This window comes from Sarcophilus harrisii, chromosome 1 (assembly GCF_902635505.1).
Source record: "Sarcophilus harrisii chromosome 1, mSarHar1.11, whole genome shotgun sequence".
In the NCBI taxonomy this organism is placed as follows: Eukaryota; Metazoa; Chordata; class Mammalia; order Dasyuromorphia; family Dasyuridae; genus Sarcophilus; species Sarcophilus harrisii.
Genome location: NC_045426.1, coordinates 119,923,239 through 119,946,052, shown reverse-complemented (window position 1 = coordinate 119,946,052; position 22,814 = coordinate 119,923,239). Strand labels below are relative to the sequence as shown.

At 34.0% G+C, this 22,814-nt stretch overlaps 1 protein-coding gene across 7 annotated transcripts in view; it reads right to left on the bottom strand.

Moving 5' to 3' along the window:
* Nucleotides 1-22,814, bottom strand: part of LOC100917056 (ATP-binding cassette sub-family A member 3-like) — a 242,475-nt gene that overhangs the window by 121,193 nt on the left and 98,468 nt on the right. For all 7 annotated transcript variants that reach the window (XR_004233331.1, XM_031962329.1, XM_031962313.1 and 4 more), the window contains 3 exons: nt 21,238-21,419; nt 18,667-18,807; nt 6,009-6,138 (listed from right to left, as the gene is read on the bottom strand). Coding sequence is in view for 6 of the 7 variants with exons in the window: in XM_031962329.1 (XP_031818189.1) it covers nt 6,009-6,138; nt 18,667-18,807; nt 21,238-21,419 (453 nt within the window). In the remaining variant the exon portion in view is untranslated. The remainder of the gene's footprint in view (nt 1-6,008; nt 6,139-18,666; nt 18,808-21,237; nt 21,420-22,814) is intronic.

Here is a 22,814-nt window from a genome sequence, read left to right as displayed (position 1 = left end):
GCCAGAATCCTATAATATGTTGTTTACAAGAAATACACTGAAAGCAGAGTGATACATGCAAAGTTAAGGTAAAAGACTGGAGCAGAATCTATTATGCTTCAGCTCAAGAAGCATAAAAATCATAAGAGATAGCAATCCTGATCTCAGATTAAGTAAAAGCAAAAATGAATCTAATTAAAAGTGATAAGAAAGGAAACTACATTTTGCTAAAGAGCACCATACATAATTGAGTAATATCAATACTAAACATATATGTATCAAGTGATAGAGTATCCAAATTCCTAGATGAAAAGTTAAGAAAGCTTCAAGAAGAAATAGACAGCTAAACTATATTAGTGGGGGACTCTCAACCTTATCAGAGCTAAATAAATTGAACCACAAAATAAATAAAAAAGAAGTTAAGGAGATAGAATTTTAGAAAAGTTAAGTATGATAGATGTTTGGAGAAAATTAAATGCGGACAGAAAGGAATATATTTTTGGTTGCAACCCCAGTTCTTTTGCTCCTTGACATATAGTGTTCCAAGACCTGCTCTCTTTTAAGATCTTGATGTGGTTTTAGGTGTTGTGTGGGTGGTATTAGTCCCTGTGTGATTCTAATTGTGGCTCCACAATATTTGAATTTTTTTCCTTGTTGCTGGTAATCTTTACCCCTTGACCTGGGGGTTTTGGAATTAAACTATGATGTTTCTGTAAATTTTACTGTAAAATTTATGATGTTACTGTAAATTTTATGATGTTTACTGTAAATTTCTTTTTAGGTGTTAGTTTTTTTTTTTAATATTTCTACTTTCCCCTCATGTTCTAACACTTAAAATTTTCTTTATTTATGGTATTATTGTATCAAGATTCTTTTTTTTTTTTATCATAGCTTTCATGTAGTCTGATTATCCTTATTTTTGTCTTCTTGATCTGCTCTCCAGGTCAGTTGTTTTTCTTATGAGAAGCCCTCCACATTTTCTGTTTTTTTCATTCTTTACATTTTATTATATCTTAATCTCCTATAACTTTGCTGGCTTCTCTGCCCAATACTTAGTTTTCTAAGACATTTTCTTAAGATTCTGAATCTCCTTTTCTAGTTGGTTGACTTTATGTAATCGTTTTGATTTTCTTGGATTATTATTGTTCTTATTTTTATTTTTTCCTTCAGTCTCTCTAATTTGATTTTAAAAATCTTTTTTGAATTCTTCTATGAATTCTTTTTGGGCGGGTGATCATTTTACATTACTCTTTGACGTAGGAACGAACGGCATTTTAAAATTTCAGTAACACCTCTGAAGATGGAGCCCAGCCTTCCCTATCACAACTCCCTCTAGTTAGATTCTTTCTCCTTGGCCTGATTGTAGCAGATCCTTTAATAGCAGATACCCTTCTAGTCGTGGGGTATGAGGGATGGTGCTTCTTCTAGCCTCAGATTCTCCTTCAATCTCTCTTCTGGTCTGGAACCCTAGGTCAAGAGCTCTTATCTTCCCATAAGTGCCCACAGCTAGCAGTGTTTTTACACTCCCCACCATTTTTACACTCATCAGGTGTATCTCATACCTCACTCAATCTCTTTTTCTGAGCCCACAATCACTTTCCTCTCATTGCTGGAACTTAATTTGGCACATCACACACTCTTCCCTCTCCTCTTGCTTCTCTTCTCCTTTTTCATGTATCTTCTCATGCTGGAATGTAGTTCCACACTGATTTACTCATAGGATAAATGTCATTAATTTCTATTCATCATGTTCTGTGTGCTTTGTCACTATTATTACAACCAGATTTCTACCAGATTGTTTCCTTGTGTAAATTTTAAAAGACTTATCTTAATGCTTTCTCTGCTATCACAATTGCTGTCTTTGGCTGCTACATTTATTCACTTGTCCTGCATTATTGTTGCTTGGAGTGTCTGAGAAGCAAATAATTTCTTCAGTTCTGGTTTTTAAAAAATGTTTATTGGTAAACATTTATCTTTTTTCATGTATGGTTAAGCTTAGGTCTTCATGATAGAATAATCCTGGGCTGCATCCCACATCCTTCAGAACACATTATTCCATTTCTTCATATATTTTCTAGTCTTACATTATTCAAATTTCCTTTTTATTTGAATTTTTTTTCCTGATTACTTGCAGAACTTATTTCTTAACCAAACTGTTAAATTTAACCATTACGTATCTCAGAGTTTGTATCTTTAGAATTTTTTTCTGGAGACAATCTCATAAACTCTTCCAATTGGTATTCTTTTATGTTCAGAAATTCTGAGCAGTTCTCTTCTATTATTCCTTCATCATGGTGTTAAAGGTTTTATCTTATGTTTGTGGATACCTATGATTGATTCTCATATTGTTTCTATACATCCTTTGAGATCTGTATGTTTTGCTTGCCCAGTGATCACATTTTCTTTCAATATTGCTTTGTTTTGCTTTTTTCTGGATTGTATTTCCAATATTGTTTTCTCTTTTGTTTATTTGGTGAAGCTTGCCATTGCAAATTCCAGCTTTTCTATTCTGTTCATTTTTTATTGTGCAGGACATAAATTCTGCTCTCCTAATTGTCATTTCTATTTTTAACACTCAGGAATGGTGTGTGGTCATTCTGTGTTTTCCTCACATTCCACAGGGTCTGTGTCTCACCAAGAATTGAATGATTTTTCTGTTTTGCAGCATTTATAAATACATGAACTTTTTTTTTTTTTTTTTTTACTAGATTTGGAGGTTGTATTTTATTCTTCCTCCTGTTGATTTATCTATTTATATTCAAAATCTTTCAGTTTTTTCATCCTCAAATCTTTGCTAATTTCATTCTCTCCCCCTTCAATTTCTGATTCTATCCCTCTCTCTCTCTCTCTCTTTTTGAGGGCTGGATCTTAAAAAGTATCTCATCCTCTTCCCATGTTGACCAATTTATTACCAACCAGCCTAGATCTCTATTCTGACTTTTGGATTGTCAGAACTGGTCCCAGCTGGATACTATGCTCTTTCCCGCTAATTAGAGTGCTGCAAAAATCCTCCCCTATACACATGATGTCCTGTCCTAGAGTCCTCTCTCTCACTTTCTTAGTTCTGTGGCTTCTAGGAAGCTTTTGTTTTTAAAAGATTATAGCCCTGCTGCCTCTCTGTCATGGCTAGAGCACATTTCCATAGCCGGAGGTCAGTGTCTCCATAGCACTACCAAGATGGAGGGAGAACCAGGCTGCAGATATCGGTTTTATTGTAAGCTGGTGTTAAGTTGTTGAGTCTGCTAGTGCAGCCTCATTGCCAGTATTGCAGGAGGTGGTAGAAGGGTGCTAAGTAAATTCAAGGTTCATAGGTTTTAGAGGTTGGTTTTTTTTAAATCCTTTGGATGCTGAATGTTCTAGACCATGGAGATGAAGAAACTATCTTTGGGGCCTAATTTTTGTTTTTGAAGGGTTTGAGAGGTAGTGAGGAATTAGAGAAAATGTCAAGTGCTCCATTTTGTTATCCACATGATTTGGAACAACAATATAGTATCAAATAGGAGAATATATGGTAAAATTATCATACTGAGTGGTTCTTTGACTTGCTTCCATCTCATTCCCCATAGGTATCACTAATGGGGAAAAATCATTGTAGAGAAACTATTCACCTTCCTCATCACTAAAGGAAACCACTACTAATCAAATGATACCAAAAAGCATATAACTATAAGAGCTCCACACTGGGTAAGATATCCTAGACCAGGGTTTCTTAAAATTTTTTAACTCCTTTTCACCTGACAAATTTTTACCCTGTATATAGGTAAATAAAATAGGATATACAAATTAGACATTTGTTGGTAATAAATCATAATTTCACAAATCCACATTCAGTTATGTGATGTCATATGGAATAATGATCCATAGTTTAAGAAGCTTTGTCCTAAACTATTGATTTTGCTTCCAGCACAGCTCTTGTAGCTATCATCCAAATTAACAGCTCACATGGAAAAGGGACCAGCCATACCCATCAACTGCCACATATTGGGAAAGCAAGTGAGCTCATTTTAAATGGCAAGGAACTTTAAAGCAAAGAGTCTTAAACTGTGGGCTGTGACCCCACTTGGAGATGTATAACTGAATGTGAGAGTACTGAAAAATTTGGCAACAGTAAAACATATAGGATATTTTGCCAAGATTTAATTCTTTATATAAAAATAAATAACTACATCAATCCTATTAGTATTTAAGTTTGCTTTCATCTTTAATAAATGGTAAGATTATAATATGCCAAAGAATTTTTAAAAATAAATTTCTTTATCTTTTATTATCAGGAAATGTTTGATTTGTATGCCTATTTTATATCCCTATATATCCAGGGTTATGTAAAACTTTCTTGGGTAAAAAGAGGTCACAAGTGAAAAAAGTTTAAGCACTGCCCTACAAGAGAGAAAAGAAGCAGCATGAGCCAGGCAAGTCAAGTCAAACTACTACCATCATAATAACCACCTTCTCTCAGACATTAAGAGACAGACAACTCAGGACCTCAAACCAAAAAACTTGGAAATAATATAGTTTCAAGCTCAGGGCCCTCAGCTATCACAGGAAGATTGGCAACTTGTATAGATGAAGACCCAAAAAAGACAAAAATGTAGTAGGGAAACATGAAAGATGGAGAAAAAAATTTAGCTACAAATAACTGGTAAGCCATTTAAGGAGAATATGTATTAGAATTTGTCTGGATAAGGCCTATAGGGAAGTCTCATTAATATATAACATAGCTAAGTATTTACTTGAGGGACCAAAATTCACACTTCTGTTAAAATTCAATATAATAAATTTCTATTAAGAATTCACATATACTCAATTTTTCCCCCAAGCTAGAAGAAAGGTTAAATGATTTGTCCAAGGTCACAGCACAGAAAATATAAAAGCAGGATTTGAATTTATATTATCTGATTCTATAGTCAATATTCTTTTTTTAATTTCTTTTTTTATTATAATAACTTTTTATTGACAGAACCCTTGCCAGGGTAATTTTTTTACAACATTATCCCTTGCACTCACTTCTGTTCCACTTTTTCCCTCCCATCCTCCACCCCCTCCCCTAGATGGCAAGCAGTCCTATATATGTTGAATATGTTGTAGTATATCCTAGATACAATATATGTGTGCAGAACCAAACAGTTCTCTTGTTGCACAGGGAGAATTGGATTCAGAAGGTAAAAATAACCTGGGAAGAAAAACAAAAATGCAAACAGTTTACATTCATTTCCCAGTGTTCTTTCTTTGGGTGCAGCTGCTTCTGTCCATCATTGATCAATTGAAACTGAATTAGGTTTCTTTGTCAAAGAAATCCACTTCTATCAGAATACATCCTCATACAGTATCGTTGTTGACGTATGTAATGATCTCTTGGTTCTGCTCATTTCACTTAGCATCAGTTCATGTAAGTCTCTCCAAGCCTCTCTGTATTCATCCTGCTGGTCATTTCTTACACAACAATAATATTCCATAACATTCATATACCACAATTTACCCAACCATTCTCCAATTGATGAGCATCCATTCATTTTCCAGTTTCTAGCCACTACAAAGAGGGTTACCACAAACATTTTGGCACATACTGGTCCCTTTCCCTTCTTTAATATCTCCTTGGGGTATAATCCCAGTAGAAACACTGTTGGGTCAAAGGGTATGCAAAGTTTGATAACTTTTTGGGCATAATTCCAGATTGCTCTACAGAATGGTTGGATTTGTTCACAACTCCACCAACAATGCATCAGTGTCCCAGTTTTCCTGCATCCCTCCAACAATCATCATTATTTTTTCCTGTCATCTTAGCCAATCTGACAGGTGTGTAGTGGTATCTCAGAGTTGTCTTAATTTGCATTTCTCTGATTAATAATGATTTTATAGCCAATATTCTTTCTAGATTTGGTAAATGCTGAAATAAAAACCACACATTTGGGGGAAGGAAGGAGAAGGCATGATCATGTGATGCTTAGAAATAATTTTGTTTAGATTCTAAAAACATGAATTATTATCTGAAGTTTTCCATCTTCTCAACTGGGATGTACTTAAATACATACCTGTGAGTATGGATAGTGTAGTAGTCTTCCCTGCTCCATTATGTCCTAGGAGAACAGTGATTTGCCCTTCGTACAAGTTCAAATTCAGGTTTCTAACAGCTTCTTTTGTCTTTTTTCCCTTTTTAAAAGTCTGTCGAAAAAGGAAACAGAGACTATTTCTAAATATTTCTATTAGAAATTAGAAATAAATATACTTCTAGAGAATTTTGCAACAGAGGAAGTACTCAATAGCAACTAACCTTTTTAAAAAAATCATATTATATCATCAGACTTAGAAAATTCAAATGTGACAAATACTTTTACTTAGTACTAAATAATGGGATAAAACTGTAAAGAAAACCAATTTCAAAGTTTTTTGAAATGATATTAAAATTAATTGGTAATTAATTTTATTTTATTTAATTTTATTTTTTTTATTTATTAGCCTTTTATTTACAGGATATATGCATGGGTAACTTTACAGCATTAACAATTGCCAAACCTCTTGTTCCAATTTTTCACCTCTTACCTCCCCACCCCCTCCCCCAGATGACAGGATGACCAGCAGATGTTAAATACAGGTAATTAATTTTAATTAATGTGATTGCATTGTCATCATTTCATGTTGGGATCTTCAATGCAGAAGGGATAAATAATAGCAAATACTTTTAACGTTCCTACTCTGTGTAAGGCACCAGGAATATAAAGATAGGCACTTTGGGTATTCCAAAGTCTTAGTGCAGTTTTGAGTTATGAAAATTTTCATTAATATTTCATAATTCAAAACTATTCTAGGACTATGTGAATGTCCTGTAAAAATCCTTTTGTAATCTAATGGGGTAAAGATGAGGGCACAGATAAATATAATACAAAGACAAATATTGAAAGTACAAAAAAGGTTCAAGCAAAATATTATGAGAAAATTGAGGAGGAAGAAATCATTTTCAGTTGAAAATTTCTGTTGAAAAACAGAGGAGAAGGAAATCTTAAGGATGCTTCATGAAGCAAAGAAGTAAGGGAGGAATAGAGTAAAGAAAGAAGGGAGGGAGAAAGGGAAGGACAAAAGAAGGAAGGAAGGAAACAAGGGTTTATTAAGTGCTACTATGTGCCATGCACTGTTTTAAGTGCTTTACAAATATTTCATTTGATCTTTAAAACAATCCTGGAGAGTATGTGTTATTACTATCTCCATTTTATAGCTGAAGAAACTGAGGCAGACAAAGCTGAAGTGATTTGTCTAAGGTCAAAGAACTACTGAGGCCAAATTCAGAACAAATGGGATTTAAATATCTGCCTCTCAGCAGACTGTAATATTAGGTATAAATTAAGTTATTGAATCCTAAATTCTTCTGTTAAATGGGCACTGAGTCTTTTGTGGTTATAATATCTTTTGTGTGTAGGAACAACTTTCTATATTTGATTCACATTGTCATATGAGCACCTTTTTTGTTCCTGGTTTTATGGAGACCTCTAGATGTTAACCTTGACAGAAGCTATAATGAAAATGTTCCTGGAGCTACAGAGTGAAAGACTTATGGGAAATCTAATTTCTTCTCATTAGAAGCTAGGTTCCCCAGGATTTAACCAAATCCAAATTGCAGGACTTTGGCATAAAACAGAAAGTGAAAGCACTACTTCCATTCCATGTAGGTGCAATTCCTCATGATTATATTGGGAAAACTAAATATTTTAAATAGAGGAGGGACCTAACTAGAGGGATATATCAGAAAAATTTCTCAGGCAGGGATGGAAAATATAAGTTGAGAAATGATACAAAATTTCTGAAAAGGGATTAAGATTTTTTTAAAAGGAAAAAATGAGGTTTTTTTTGGATACTGAATTTGAATTCCTGGCTGGAATAAAAGACAAAGTAGATAAAAATGGGTAATCTACAGATTACCAGAAAGCCAGAAATTAATGTAAATGTATGATTGTGTAGATTCAAGATTTAAAAAGTTAAGAGTTGGAAAGAAAATGAAACTAGCAAGAGACATTAAAGAGAACAATTCTTTCCCCTGAAAAAACTGAGGTACCACACCACGTAATATATGATTTATACATTGTCTTGAATAAACTAATCAATAATACTATTTATTGAGGGATAACAATGTCTTAAGAATAGTTGATGTTGTAAGACAAAGATTTCAAAAATGCAAAACCCTCAGATATAGAAAGAACCAGATTAAAATGTAACTGGGAAACATTTAGCAAAATAAATAAAAATACAATAGTATACAAATAATGTTAATGTGTAACTTTCTGAGTAAATATGTGGCTGCAAGTTTACAGTTTAATAGACTTCCCTTTCTATTTGATTTTGACACTACTATTGTAGAGTATACAAAAGAAATATAATGCATGGCCACTTTGCTCAAAAAGTTGAGTGAATGTAAATTGGGGAGCCAGGGAAAACATTTATAGAATTATTTATAGAACACTTCTAAGATTTCTGATTTTGTTGCTGTTCCAATACCATTTTAGATCACAACCTCTCTAAAACTTAATTGTCTTTTAAGAGTTGCTGGGACCAAAAAAGATATTGCTCCATAATCAAATGGTTGATTTTATATAGGCTGGTTGTTAAACAAAAGGTATAGCACATCATTATGTCCACATAGAAAACTAGCTTAGTAGAAGCTACTACTCCGGAGAAGCTGGTGCTACACCAGCATGGATTTTGATAACACAAGTTATTCACCACAATTAGCAAACCACAAAAGGCAGGTTCTAAAGAAATATTCCAAGAATTAAAGAAGTCAATGAAGGTAGGAGAAATACAATTAAAAATTCTTTGAGGTGATAGGTAAGAGAGAGGGAAAATGAAGTTAGAGTAGCATTCTAGGCAAAAGGAAAAACATAAACAAAGGAATGTCAGGGAAGCATGGAATGTTGAGGAAGAAAGGCCTTGATTTATGTAGATTTTTAAAAATCAAACTTTCAAAACTAGATGAAGAAAAACTTGGGGGAAATTGTATAATAAACTAAAAAAATTCTTTTCGAAGCCACTCAATAAAAGCCACTTTCCAATTCTTTGTCACTTAAGAGAGTTATGTATTTTTTTATCCTTAGTTAAGCATCTGTTTTGTTTAGGGCCAATCTCTTCTTTAATATTATTTCGTTTTAATTTTCCCTTTTCTTTATTTTCCTTTTGAAATATATTTCTGTACCCAACTCTATGCAGATACTCTTCTCTCCTCTGAACAATACAAATGAGAGTAAAAGTAAAGTATTTCCTCTTTCCTCTGTTTGTATACACTTCTAATGCACCTCAGTTATGTGATAAAATTTCCCTAATGTTCCTCCTGAGCCCAACATATTCCCCTTCCCCTCCTTTTTCTTTGTTTATATATGTTTGTAAGAGGGGTTTGTTTTTCTTTCTTTTTCTAGTGGGGGTAAAGGAGGTTGGAAGTAGAGAAAGCACATTTTTATTGATTGAAAAAATAAAATAAAAAATGAGTATTTTCTTGCCAAGGTAGTTAAAGATTTATGAAATATTCACTATGTTCTATGTACTGTATTAAATTCTGGGGATACAGATATAAACTAGGAAGATAGTCCTTGTCCTCAAGGAATTTCTGTTCTAAAGTGTTGAAAACATAAAGGGAAACCTGGTGGAGGTGATGTGGAGTTGGTTGGGAATGGTGTGGAGAATTGGTTCTAAACAAAATTAGGCTAAAATTCTTCCATCAAAATTTAGCTACCCGGGGGCACAGTCCAAGATTTTAATAGTAGGGAGATGATATTCTAAACAGTGCAAGTGACTTACTGATAATTGCTTTATAATATTATTTGGTGCTGATCATATCCAGAACTTACCAATTATTTTATAAAGAATAACAGTAATAATTAGTATTTATATAGGTTTTCAAAGTGCTTTACAAGTATTATCTCATTTAATCCTCACAGCAACACTAGGAGGTAGGTGCTAGTATTATCCCCATTACATGGAAGGAAACTGAGACAAAAGATTAAGTGATTTGCTCAAGGTTACATAGCAGGTGTCTGAAGCTGGATTTGAATGCAGGTTTTCATGAATCCAGGTCTAGCTACACTATACATACATATATATATATATACATACATACATACACACCCACACACACACACACACACATATATATATATATATATATATATAGAGAGAGAGAGAGAGAGAGAGAAATTGAGAAAAAGAGAGGTTGAAAAAGAGATTGAGAGAGAGTTCTTTCTCTAGATGCAAATGGCATTTTCCATCCCAAGTCTATTGGAATTGCCTTGAATCACCACATTGTTGAAAAGAATCAAATTTATCACAGTTGATCATCACATAATTTTATTACTGTGTCCAGTGTTGTGCTGGTTTGGCTCACTTCACTCAGCATCAACTCATGTAAATCGTTCTAGACTTTTTTGAAATCAGCCTGTTCATCCTTTCTTATGGAACAATATTTCATACCTTCACATACCATTACTAATTTAGCTATCCTTCAACTTATGGGCATCCACTCAATTTTCAGTTCCTTGTCACAACAAAAAGAGCTGCTACAAACATTTTTTGCACATATGATTCCTTTTCCCTCTGTTATATAGCCTTTGGGGCATAGTTCCAAATCGCTCTCCAGAATGGTTCAATCAGTTCACAACTCCACCAACGATGTATTAGTGTCCCAGTTTTCCCACATCCTCTTCAACATTTATCATTCTCTTTTCCTGTCATCTTAGCCAATGAGAGGTGTCAAATGGTACTTCAGAGTTGTATTAATTTGCATTTCTGTAATCAACAGTGATTTAGAGCATGTTTCATATAATTGTAGATAGCTTTGATTTCTTCTTCAAAAAACTGCTTATTCAGATACTTTGACCATTTCTTAATTGGGGAATGACTTTTATTCTTGTAAGTTTGACTCAATACTCTATATATTTAAGAAATGAGGTCTTATCAAAAACCCTTGTAAAAATTGTTTCCCAGATGTCTGCTTTCCTTCTAATAATGATTTCACTAGTTTTGTTGCGCAGAAACTTTTTTTTTTGATAATGCTCTGTTATCTCTTGTCTGGTCATAAATTCTTTCCTTATACATAGATTTGAAAGGAAAACTATTCCTTGATGTCCTAATTTGTTTATAACATCACTCTTTATGACTAAATCATTTTGATCTTATCTTAGTATATGGTGTGAGATGCTGGTTTTTATCTAGTTTCTGCTATACTATTTTCCAATTTTCCTCGCAGTTTTTGTCAAATAACTAAATTCTTCTCCCAGAAGCTGGAATCTTTGGGTTTATCAAACAGTAAATTATTATCACCATTTGCTACTGTGTCTTTTGTACTTAATATATATTATTGATGCACCACTCTATTTCTTTGTTTGTACCAAATAGTTTTAATAATTGTCACTTTATAATATAGTTTTAGATCTGCTATAGCTAGGGCATTTTCCTTTGCATTTTCTTCATCAATTAAATTCTTAATGTCCCTCCATCTATCCCTCTCTCCTTCTCTTCCTTCATTTTCTCAAACTTAAATTCAAAATTGGAAAAATAGATTTTGCCATGTGCATAGCAGAACATAAGAGAATCAAAATATGAAACAGTACATTTCCATGTCAAGAAAACCTTTATAATAAATATTAAACATTGTGTTGACAGCTGTCCATTTTTTGCTTCTTTGTAGCTTTTCTTTTGTGCTCTGCTGTGTCCTTTTTATTTAAACTGCCAAACATTTCAATTCTACTGAAGAAAGCACAATTCCATTGGGCTGGCCACACTGCTCAAATGTCAAATGTGTGCTTGCAAAATATATTATTTTATGGCGACCTCACACAGGGTAAGTACTCACAAGATAGTCAGGAAAAGTGATACAAGGACATTTGCAATGTCTCTCAATAACTTTAGAAGTGATTGTATGACATGGAAGATACTGGCACAGTGGCATGCCTTCATCAGAGAAGGTGCTGTAATCTATGAGCAAAGCAAAATTGATGTAGCTCAGAAGAAACACAAGATATATAAAGTTAGAGAAGTTACCCTAAATGTTCATAGGGATTATTTGTATTGAATCTGTGGTAGAGCATTCCGAGCTTGTGTTGGTCTGATCAGCCAGTCAGACAAATTGTAACTCAATTCTTAATAATGTTTTTTTGGTCCTCTTCAAGAATGAAGGAAAATATTGCATTCAAAGCTGTTCGTCATTTCTTTGCATCCTTGTAGATTTTCTTTTGTTCTCTGCTGTGCTCTTTTTATCTTATTCTTTCCCCCCCTTTCCTGTCCTTGCTTCCCCCAAGAAGACTTCAATTAAGTGCATATGTGTGTGTGTATATATACATACATATATGTGCACATACATGTATACACACATTCACATATACATATCTCTAATTATATATACACATATATTCATGTATATCTATGTGAGACCATACTACACTTGTTTGAACTCCATTTCTCTGAAGGTGGATAACAACTTCCTTTATTAGTCGAAGTCTTTCCATATTTTTCTAAATCCACCAATTTATCATTTCCTATACCATGGCAATATTCCAACCTTATACTGTCTAGCATTTTAAGTAATCTAGTTAGTCTATTTTAAATAGTCTAAAACTGTAAAGGGCTGAGGCTTGAGTTGATGCACTGAAATCCCAAGCACGTGAGGTTAAATAGTAATTGGACCATACTCTATTAATATATATGCTTGGAGAAAGAATGACCCCCCCGCCCACTCTCTGTGCAAGTCCTGATGTGTTGTATAGGAAATGACGATTTTGGTGGGTGGAGGCAGAGGGGCAGGAAGAGAGGCGGAGAGAGAGAGACGGCTGGCTGAGTTCTGCTCTGGTGGCTGCTGGTCTTGCGGCTTCTGGTCTGGCTGGCTTCTTGACTCAGTTCCCCTTTTACCTCTGATCCTCTTTTACCTCCGATTCTTCTTCATCTCTACTGAGAATAAAAATTGAAGATTTTTCTCCTAACCTGAATTCCTGACTCCGGCTGATTTTAAAATACGTGGTCATCACATAAAATAATATTAATATGGTTAAAATATAGTGTAGTTTCCCTTTTTTTCTTTTGACAATCTATTTTAGTTTTAATTTCAGATCAATGATTACTACCCCTGCTTTTTTCTACCTGATAAATTCTACCCCTGAACCTTATTATTTTTGTGTTTATGTATTATTTCTTATTCTTCCTGATCCCTCTGCTTTATTTCTACCCACCTTGACTTCCTCCCTTCAAGTACTCTCCCTTATCTTCTCCCTCCACCTTTCCTTCACTCATTATTCCATTCTACTTAATCTACAAACCCTACCACACTCCTGTACTTTTCTCTCATCTTATTTATTTATAAATTCAAAAGACTTTTATTCCTTTCTAAAACCCAGATCTGATGTGAATAAGATTCCCTCTAAAAATTCCCTCCCTTATCCTCTTCCCCTTTCCTTATCCCCATATTCTCATTTCTTTCTGAATTTAGAAGATTTTTTTATACCTGTCTCTGTCTCTCTTTTAATATCTGTATATCTATCTATCTAGTTTTCTTTTTAAATCACTCCCAATGAAAACAGGGTTCCAGAACTATCACCACTCCTCTCCAATCTAATTTCTCTGTGTTAGTTCTTCCTCTCATATCTCATTCATATAAAATACTCTTTTATTTACCTTTTCCTACACTTTTTGCTTTTTAGAATCTCATCATACTCAGTAATTGACCACTTATTAATGACAATCTTGGATATATGGTTTATATTTCCACATATAAAATATAAACCATTTATCATTATGGAGTCCCTTGTAATTAGTCTTTGATGCTTACCTTCTATTTTCTCTTGCATTTTATATATCAAATTTTCTATTAAATTCAGGTCATTTTTGCAATAAAATCCTAAAGTCTGGCATTTTTTTCCATTCTGGATTATACTTAACTTAGTTGAATTTCCCTGATATTCTTGATCTTTTATTCTTTCAGATGATTTTTTTTCTAGTTCTATAAAATAATTTTGGGGAATTTGATATGGCACCGAATAAATAAATTTCTTTAGATAGAATTGTCATTTTAATTACATTAGCTTGGCCTACTCATGAGCAACTGATATTTTCTCAATTATTTAGAGCTAACTTTATTTGTGCAAAAAGTATTTTTTAAATTGTATTTAAATTTGAGGTTTGTGTTGGTAGATAAACTCCTATGAATTTTATATTGTTTATTGTTATTTTAAATATAATTTCTCTATCTCATGTTGCTGAGCTTTGTGTGTAATACATAGAAATGATGATGATAAATGTGTATTTTGTATCCTAAAACTTTGTTCAAGTTGTTAAATTATTTTATTTAGTTTTTACTTGATTCTCTAGGATTTTCTTAAGTATACCATTATGTCATCTACAAAGAATAATTTTGTTTCCTTGTTGCCTAGTTCTAATTTCTTCAATTTCCTTTTCTTTGCTTGTTGCTAAGGCTACCATTTCTAGCACAATATTGAACAGTGGGGATAATGGGAATGCCTATTGTTGTCATATACTTGCCCACAAAAATATCAGAATTTGGCAGCAAAAAGCATAATCTTACTTTCTTTTCCATTCCCATTCCCATTCCAAAGCCCTGGCATCAAAAGGTAAACAAGTGAAAATAAGGATGCAAAAAATATTGAGAAAGGAAGAAATCACTTCTGCACACACTCTAAATGTCAAAGAGGCAACTTCTTAAGTTACACCTAAAAGTATACATATGTTGTCTAAATAATCCAAAGAAAATCTGCTCATTTCCTCCATAAAAGAGATAAGAAATATAAATATATTAGGAGATACTTTGTTTTCCAGAGCTAATATCCAGTAAGCAAGCTGAGCCAAGAGCTTAACATAACAATAATTCTTTGTATTTACCCCCTGGATGATCTCAGCCACAGCAAAATCCCAGAATCCCAGAATAAGAAAGTTATTACATTGCTTTGACAAGTGCCGGTCAAGAAACCCTACTCCGAGTCAAACTTGTCTCCTTGTTGTTACCCCTTATGGTCAGGTCTACAACTTACAGTAGCTTAAACATAGGTATTAAGATCTTCCCACATTGCCTCAGGAACCCTCCACTAGAGGCAGAGTCCTTGGCACATAGTTCCTTTGCATGTAAGCTGTTTCCCTCACTTTGAAATTAAACTTCTGGAGAAGATTCTGGGAAGATAGCAGAATAGGCCTGAAAGTTCCAAGCTCTCCAGATTTTCCACACTAACTAAACAAAATAGTGTCTCAGGGCAAATGTAGAGTGGTTGAAAATAAACAACAGTTGGGGCAGAACAGTCATCCTCTACAAACAAGCAGTGAAGAGTTTAAGACAGAGTTTGGCCAGTGTAAACACCTCCAGGCAAGCTCCACTGAAACAACAAACAGGAAACTCAGGGGTTAGCTGAACTGGGAGGTAACCTCAACTCTAGCCACAGGAATTTTCACCTCTTGGAAAATATGGGGAGTTAGGTTTCTTAGCAGGGGAAGATGGAGGGAACCTTTGCTGATAAAGGATGCCAGACACAATTGTACAGCCCAGACCAGAAGAAACAATGGGGCTAGACTCCACTAGTTGTGAGCTCTTGTGGGAGGAGGGGAGTTCTTGATTTTAGTTCTTGACCAGAGGGAAGAATTAAGGAGGACCTGAGGCCAGAAGCAGGACTAGCCAAGATTACAATAACAAGCTCTCATAAATTAAAAAATAATGAGCAAGGAAAGGAAAAAAGAACCTAATATAGATAGTGAAGCAAAAAAAGTATCTTCTAATTTAAAAAGTAATGTCAAATGGTGACATACCAAAAAGAAATCATAGAAGAATTTTAAAAGCCTTTAACAATCAGGGGGCAGCTATATGGCACAGTGGATAGAGCACCAGCCCTGAAGTCAGGAGGCCCCTGATTTCAAATCTTGCCTCAGATACTTAATATTTCCTAGATGTGTGACCCTGGGCAAATCACTTAACCTTAATTGCCTCAGCAAAAACAAAACAAAAAAACTTTAAAAATCAAATGACAGATTGAGAAAAAAAAATTTTTTTAAAGAAAAAGAACAATCCAAGAAGAACAAGAAAGTTATGAAAAGAAAATCAATCAATTGAAAAAGGAGATTCAGAATCTTAAGGAAGAAAATAACTCCATGAAAATTAGAATTGGGCAAGGAGAAGTCAGTGAAGTTTTAAGAGACCATGAAAAAACAGGAGAGAATTTGAAACACCCCTTAAGAAAAATCACTGACCTAGAGAACAGACAAAGAGAGAAAATATAAGAATAATTGGATTACCTGGAAGCTATAATCAGAAAAAGTATCTTGATATAACAATAAAAGAAATATTTAAAGAAAACTGTCCTGAAGTGTTAGAAGAATGAAGGAAAAGTAAAAATACAAAAAAAATCAACCAACCACCACTTGAAAGAGATCTTACAAGGAAAACCTATAGGAATATAATAGCCAAATCCATAAGTCCCCAGGTTTTTGAACTGCAGCTGAAAATAATTGTACCCTTTAAGCATAATCCTTAACATAAAAACAATAAAGGGACATTCACTTAATTGCCATACTTTCAGGATTTTGTTGCAAAAAGACTCAAACTATAGAAAAGTTGATATACAAGATAGAGAAATATAAGGTAAACATCAAAGATTAATTACAAGTGATGTCTTTATAGACAAGGAAATGTAAACCATTTGTCTAAGACTGTCATTAGTAATTGAGTTGTTTGGAAAAAAAAAGATTGGGTTAAAGCTAAGTATGATGTGATTCTAAAATTGTTTAAAAAAGTAATTATCTTATGCAAATAAGATGTGAGAGGAACTACTGAGGAATTAGATGGGGGAGAAGGACTAATAGTTCTGGAACCCTACTCTTATTGGGGATGGGTTAAATAGAGAACAATATATATATCTTTATAAGGGTATACATGCCTTCTATATGAAAGAAATAAGGGGACAAAAGAATGGGGGGGGGAAATAAAAACAAGAGAGCAAGGGGAAAGGATTGGGGGAAAGAATAAAGGAGATATCTTTAAAAGGGGGAATAGATAGGTTAAGTAACAGGAAGGCAAGGCAGCAGGTAAAAGTAAAGCAGAAGAGTCAGGAGAGAAGGAAATAAGTACACACAAAGTAAGTAAGATCAGGAATAAAATTTATTATGTAATAAAAAGCAGAAGTAGTAATCATGATCTCAAAGTTAAAGCCAAAATAGAGTTAATCAAGAGATAAGTAAAGAAACTACACATGCCAGCTATATCAATCAATATTGTTTTAGACTATTTAAAATAATTAATATAAGGTTGGAATATTACTGTGGTGTAGGAAATGATAAGGTGAAGCATTTAGAAAAATATGGAGAGACTTGGACTTATGAAAGATAATGGTATTCACTTTCAGAGAAACAGAGGACAAACTGAATAATATAGTCTTATACAGATACATATGAATATATATATATGATTATAGAATCTAGATACATGTAAATATATGCCTGTATATGGATATCTCTCTATATTTATGTTTCTATATATATTTGTCTGTATATGTATATACTGTATATAATATATATTTGTGTGTGTGTGTGTGTGTTTGTGTGTATGTGTGTGTGTGTGCGTGTATATATGTATTAGTGTCCTAGGTAAAACGATTTTTAACATGTTTTTAAAACTTCGAGTTTTAGATTCTCCCTCTTCCTACTCCCCACTTCTCCACTGATAAAGTACATGTGAAGTTATGCAAAACATTTCCAAAGAAGTCATATTACAAAAGAAAACATAGATATCCCCTCCCCCTCAAAACCTTAAGAAATATAGTTTAAAAAATATGCTTCAATCTATATTCAGACATAATCAGTTCTTTCTACAGATGAGATTTTTCATCATTAGTTCTTCAGAATTGTCTTGGGTCACTGTACTGCAAAGAATAGCAAAGTCATTTACTGCTGATGATCCTACAACATTGCTATTACTTTGTACACAGTACATTTCATTTTGCATGAACTCATGGGGAACACTCCAGGTTCCTGCTCATTATTTCTTATAGAACAATAGTATTTTATTATAATCATTTACCACAATTTATCCAGCTATTCCCCAGTTGATGAGTATCCCCTCAATTTCCAATTCTTTCCTCTGAGAAAAGAGCTGTTATATTTTGTCCATATATAAGTCCTTTTAAAAAAATTCTTTTGGGATTCATACCTAGTATTAGTATTGTTAGGTGAAAGGATATGCATGATTTTATAACTCTCTGGGCATAGTTCATATCTTTTGATCATTTATCAATTAGGGAATAGCTTTTTTTTTTTTAAATAAAACTGATTTAGTTCCTTATACATTTGAGAGAAGAGACCTTTTTTTCAGAGAAGCTTGGCTTCTATATTCTTTTCACAATTATTATTCCTAACCATATTCCCCATACCCATTTATTTTCTTCTCTCTCCTTTCACCCTTTCCCTCTTTAAAAGTGTTTTGCCTCTGACACTCTGACACTCCTCCCTTCTCCCACTCTTCCTCCTTATATATCCTTCTTTCCTGCAGGGTAAAACAGATCTAAGAGTAGGAGGTTTAACGACTTCTGCAAATAAACTGAATAAGACATGTTATTAAATAAGACCTGATGTTTAAGTCTTTACTAAATTCAAGTGCCCTAAAGTATAAAAGGGAAAAATGTAAAATTCTAAACCAAATCTTAGTCCTAAGTAGAATGGAGACCAGTAGGACAATACCTTGGACAAATTTTTTATCTTTATTCCTACTTGCAGGTCTGTAGGGTCAGACTCAAAGAATTCATGCTGTGGAGATTTCTCAAGATCTTCCTCCTCCTTTTCTTTTAAAATCATTTTTGGCTTCTTCAACCAGTAGGAAGGCTATGGTATAAAATCAAAACACAATAACCAAAATGATCCCTAACTGACAATGTCACAGTACTGTTGAGAATACCACAGTTCTAGGGAAAGGGACCTGTATGTGCCAAAATGTTTGTGGCAGCCCTGTTTGTAGTGGCTAGAAGCTGGAAAATGAATTCTCTATCAATTGGAGAATGGCTGGGTAAATTGTGGTATATGAATGTTATGGAATATTATTGTTCTGTAAGAAATGACTAGAAGGATGAATACAGAGAGGCCTGGAGAGACTTACATGAACTGATGCTGAGTGAAATGAGCAGAACCAGGAGAACATTATATACTTCAACAATGATACTGTATGAGGATGTATTCTGATGGAAGTGGATTTCTTTGACAAAGAGAAGATCTAACTCAGTTTCAGTTGATCAATGATGGACAGAAGCAGCTACACCCAAAAAAAGAACACTGGGAAATGAATGTAAACTGTTTGCATTTTTGTTTTTCTTCCTGGGTTCTGCCTTCTGAATCCAATTCTCCCTGAGCAACAAGAGAACTGTTCGGTTCTGCACACATATATTGTATCTAAGATCTACTGTAACCTATTTAACTGCTTGCCATCTGGGGGAGGAGGTGGAGGGAGGGAGGGGAAAAGTCAGAACAGAAGTGAGTGCAAGGGATAATGTTGTAAAAAAAATTACCCTGGCATGGGTTCTGTCAATAAAAAGTTATTATAATTAAAAAAAAAGAGAATACCACAGTTCTGCACTTTTTTTTCCATTTAGGATCAATGATGCTGGATTATGAGATACTAAATTCTACAGGTAACTGACCTAATGACTTCAGTCTTGAAGACATTTAACAAACATTTTCTTATCCAAAAATTAATGATGAAAATGTGGTAACTCCAGAATAAACTCCAAAATGAAAGAAAAATGGAGGAATCTTTAAGCTAGACCAAGTTTCTTTTCTTGAAGAATACAACTTTGTGAGTTACAGTTTAACTTTTTTTTTTTTTTTTTAAGGTAATCAGGGTTAAGTGACCTGGTCAGGATAACAGACCTAGGAAGTATTTGAAATCAAATTTGAACTCAAGTCTTCCTAATTCCATGGCTGATAAGGCTTGGGTTTTTTCTTTAGTCAGACAGAATCAGACTGGTGGCTCTTTTCCTACAGCACAATGATTTATGGCCTAAATAGGCTTGAAGATTGTAGAGTATCTGCAATCTAGCAAAGCTGGGGAGCAGAAGAGGGAAAGGGCTTTGCTGTAATTGCCCTAGGTAAATGGTAAGAGGTGAGCAGCATAGAGGCTACCTTGTTGTTGTTATAGTATTCTGAGTTGTGGAGAAAGTCAAAGGTCTTAAAATATAAATTTTTTAACTTAATAATATTCTCAATGCTTATATTCCATGATATCCTATTATTCTGTTTAGTTCTGTTTATATGAGGAGTCAGTTTGTATCTCTGTAAATTCCTAAATATGTAACCTCCTTTTTTTTTATTTAATAGCCTTTTATTTACAGGATATACACATGGGTAACTTTACAGCATTAACAATTGCCAAACCTCTTGTTCCAATTTTTCACCTCTTACCCCCCCACCCCCTCCCCTAGATGGCAGGATGACCAGTAGATGTTAAATATATTAAAATATAACTTAGATACACAATAAGTATACATGACCAAAACGTTATTTTGCTGTACAAAAAGAATCAGACTCTGAAATATTGTACAATTAGCTTGTGAAGGAAACCAAAAATGCAGGTGTGCATAAATATAGGGATTGGGAATTGAATGTAATGGTTTTTAGTCATCTCCCAGAGTTCTTTTTCTGGGCATAGCTAGTTCAGTTCATTACTGCTCCATTAGAAATGATTTGGTTGATCTCGTTGCTGAGGATGGCCTGATCCATCAGAACTGGTCATCATCTAGTAGTTGTTGAAGTATATAATGATCTCCTGGTCCTGCTCATTTCACTCAGCATCAGTTAGTGTAAGTCTCTCCAGGCCTTTCTGAAATTATCCTGTTGGTCATTTCTTACAGAACAGTAATATTCCATAATATTATATGTAACCTCCTTCATCAGTAAGTCAATAGAAATCTGTAACTTCAGTCCTCCTTACTCATGATTTCTCAGACAGGGAAAAATGATAAGAAGAGAGAATTTATTTGCAACCGTTGAGATGGGGGCCTGCAGTTTCACTACTTAGAGATGTAGGCTATATATTTTGTTTACATGACCTGCATGATAATTTGAGTCAATTACATAACAGTAAGAAAAAACTAAAACAGAGGTAATCATGGATGAACATGGTAAAGACACAATCTGTAATCCTGCAATTGCTTCTTAAAGCTTGGTATCAGGATAACATGAGAACACAGGAATCTTGAAGTTCCCTCTTCTATAAAACAGCAATAATCGAGGTTAATCTGAAGAAAAGCAGCATAAACTCACCAGCAAGAAGAAATACCAGGGCTGGGGCATACCATATTCTCCTGGAAACACAGCTTCTATATACCAGGCCACCAAACCATAAAAAACAGAGTCATATAGTAGCATTAATACCACATGTCCTAAAGTGAAGTTATCATTTACATTAATAGGTGACATGAACTCTTTCCATTGCATGCCTATCCCTGCAAAACACAAAAGACAAAGTTATCCTATATATTATACTGACTTTGAACTTTTTAAGTGCACCAAACACGGTGGAAGGGAAAAGTATATACCTAGCAACTGATTCTACAAAGCTTATCCTGGTTTAAGTACTGGATGGGACCATTTCTATTCAAAATTATAGTTCACAAGCCCCAATAATATGTTTACTTTTAACAATTAGTTCAAAGCAAAGGTGTTTAATGAAATAGTGTAGTAGTATATATAAATTATCTCCACCATAAAGCTTAGGTACACTTTCCATCAAACATAAAAATCATCAATGGGAAAAGTAAAAATGAAAAGGGGTCTCAAATATAGGGAACATGTGTGATCAAAGCTTTACAGAAAGGAGATATATGGGCAATGCATATCAATGGAGAGAACATACTCCTATAACATCATTTCTATGATATATAAGGAATACAGATAATGAAGGCAAAGAATAACACTTTAAAGCCATAGGATCACTACTATTTTCTGGTAATGTTATTGTGTTGTTTTCTCTGTACCTGCTATTGAGAAATGAGGGGGAAAGGGAGAAAGATTTAGATAAATAATAATAAATAAAGAAATCCCTAAGTTAGGTTGGGAGGGGAAAGTTTGACAAATAGGAAGAGAGTTAAAGTCAAGGTAAAGGGGACAAAAAACTATGTAAAGAGAGTTATTTTAAAGAATTAAACAAAAATAACCATAGGTACAAGGTACTGTCTTAAAGGAAAGGGAATCGAACAATTCAGAAAACTAAATGAGACACTAAAATAAATAAAACTAAAATTTACTAAACATGGAGGAGGGAGTTGACATGTTCCACTTTAGGAAGATTAATCTGACAACTGAGTGGGAGAATGAACTGGGGTGGGAAAGACTTGAGCCAAGGAGAACAAACAGCAGTCATTACAATAGTCAAGGTGAAAGGTGATGAGGGCTTACACTAGGATAGTGGCAGTGTCAGAAGAGAGCAGAAGGTATATACAAGAGATGTTTCAAAGGGAGAGATGACAGGATTTAACAAATTAGATATGAGAAAGAAAAAATGAAAAAGTCCTGGAGGATATGTAGGTTGTGAGCATAGGTGACTGAGAAAATGGTGGTTCAACAGTTACAGGTAAATTAGGAAGAGGAAGGATTTTTGAAGAAAGGTAATGAAATTTCATTTCTGTGTGTGTTGATTTTAAATGTCTACAAGACATTCAATTCAAGATATACAAAAGGCACTTAGAGAGGTGACTGAAGTTCAGGAGAGGAGTTAGTTAAAGGTGATCAAATAGATCTTCTAAGCATCTTCATAGAGATGATAACTGACACCATGGAAATTAAGAAAATCATCAAGTGAAATAGTATGCAAGGAGAAAAGGGTCCAGGACAGGATCTTG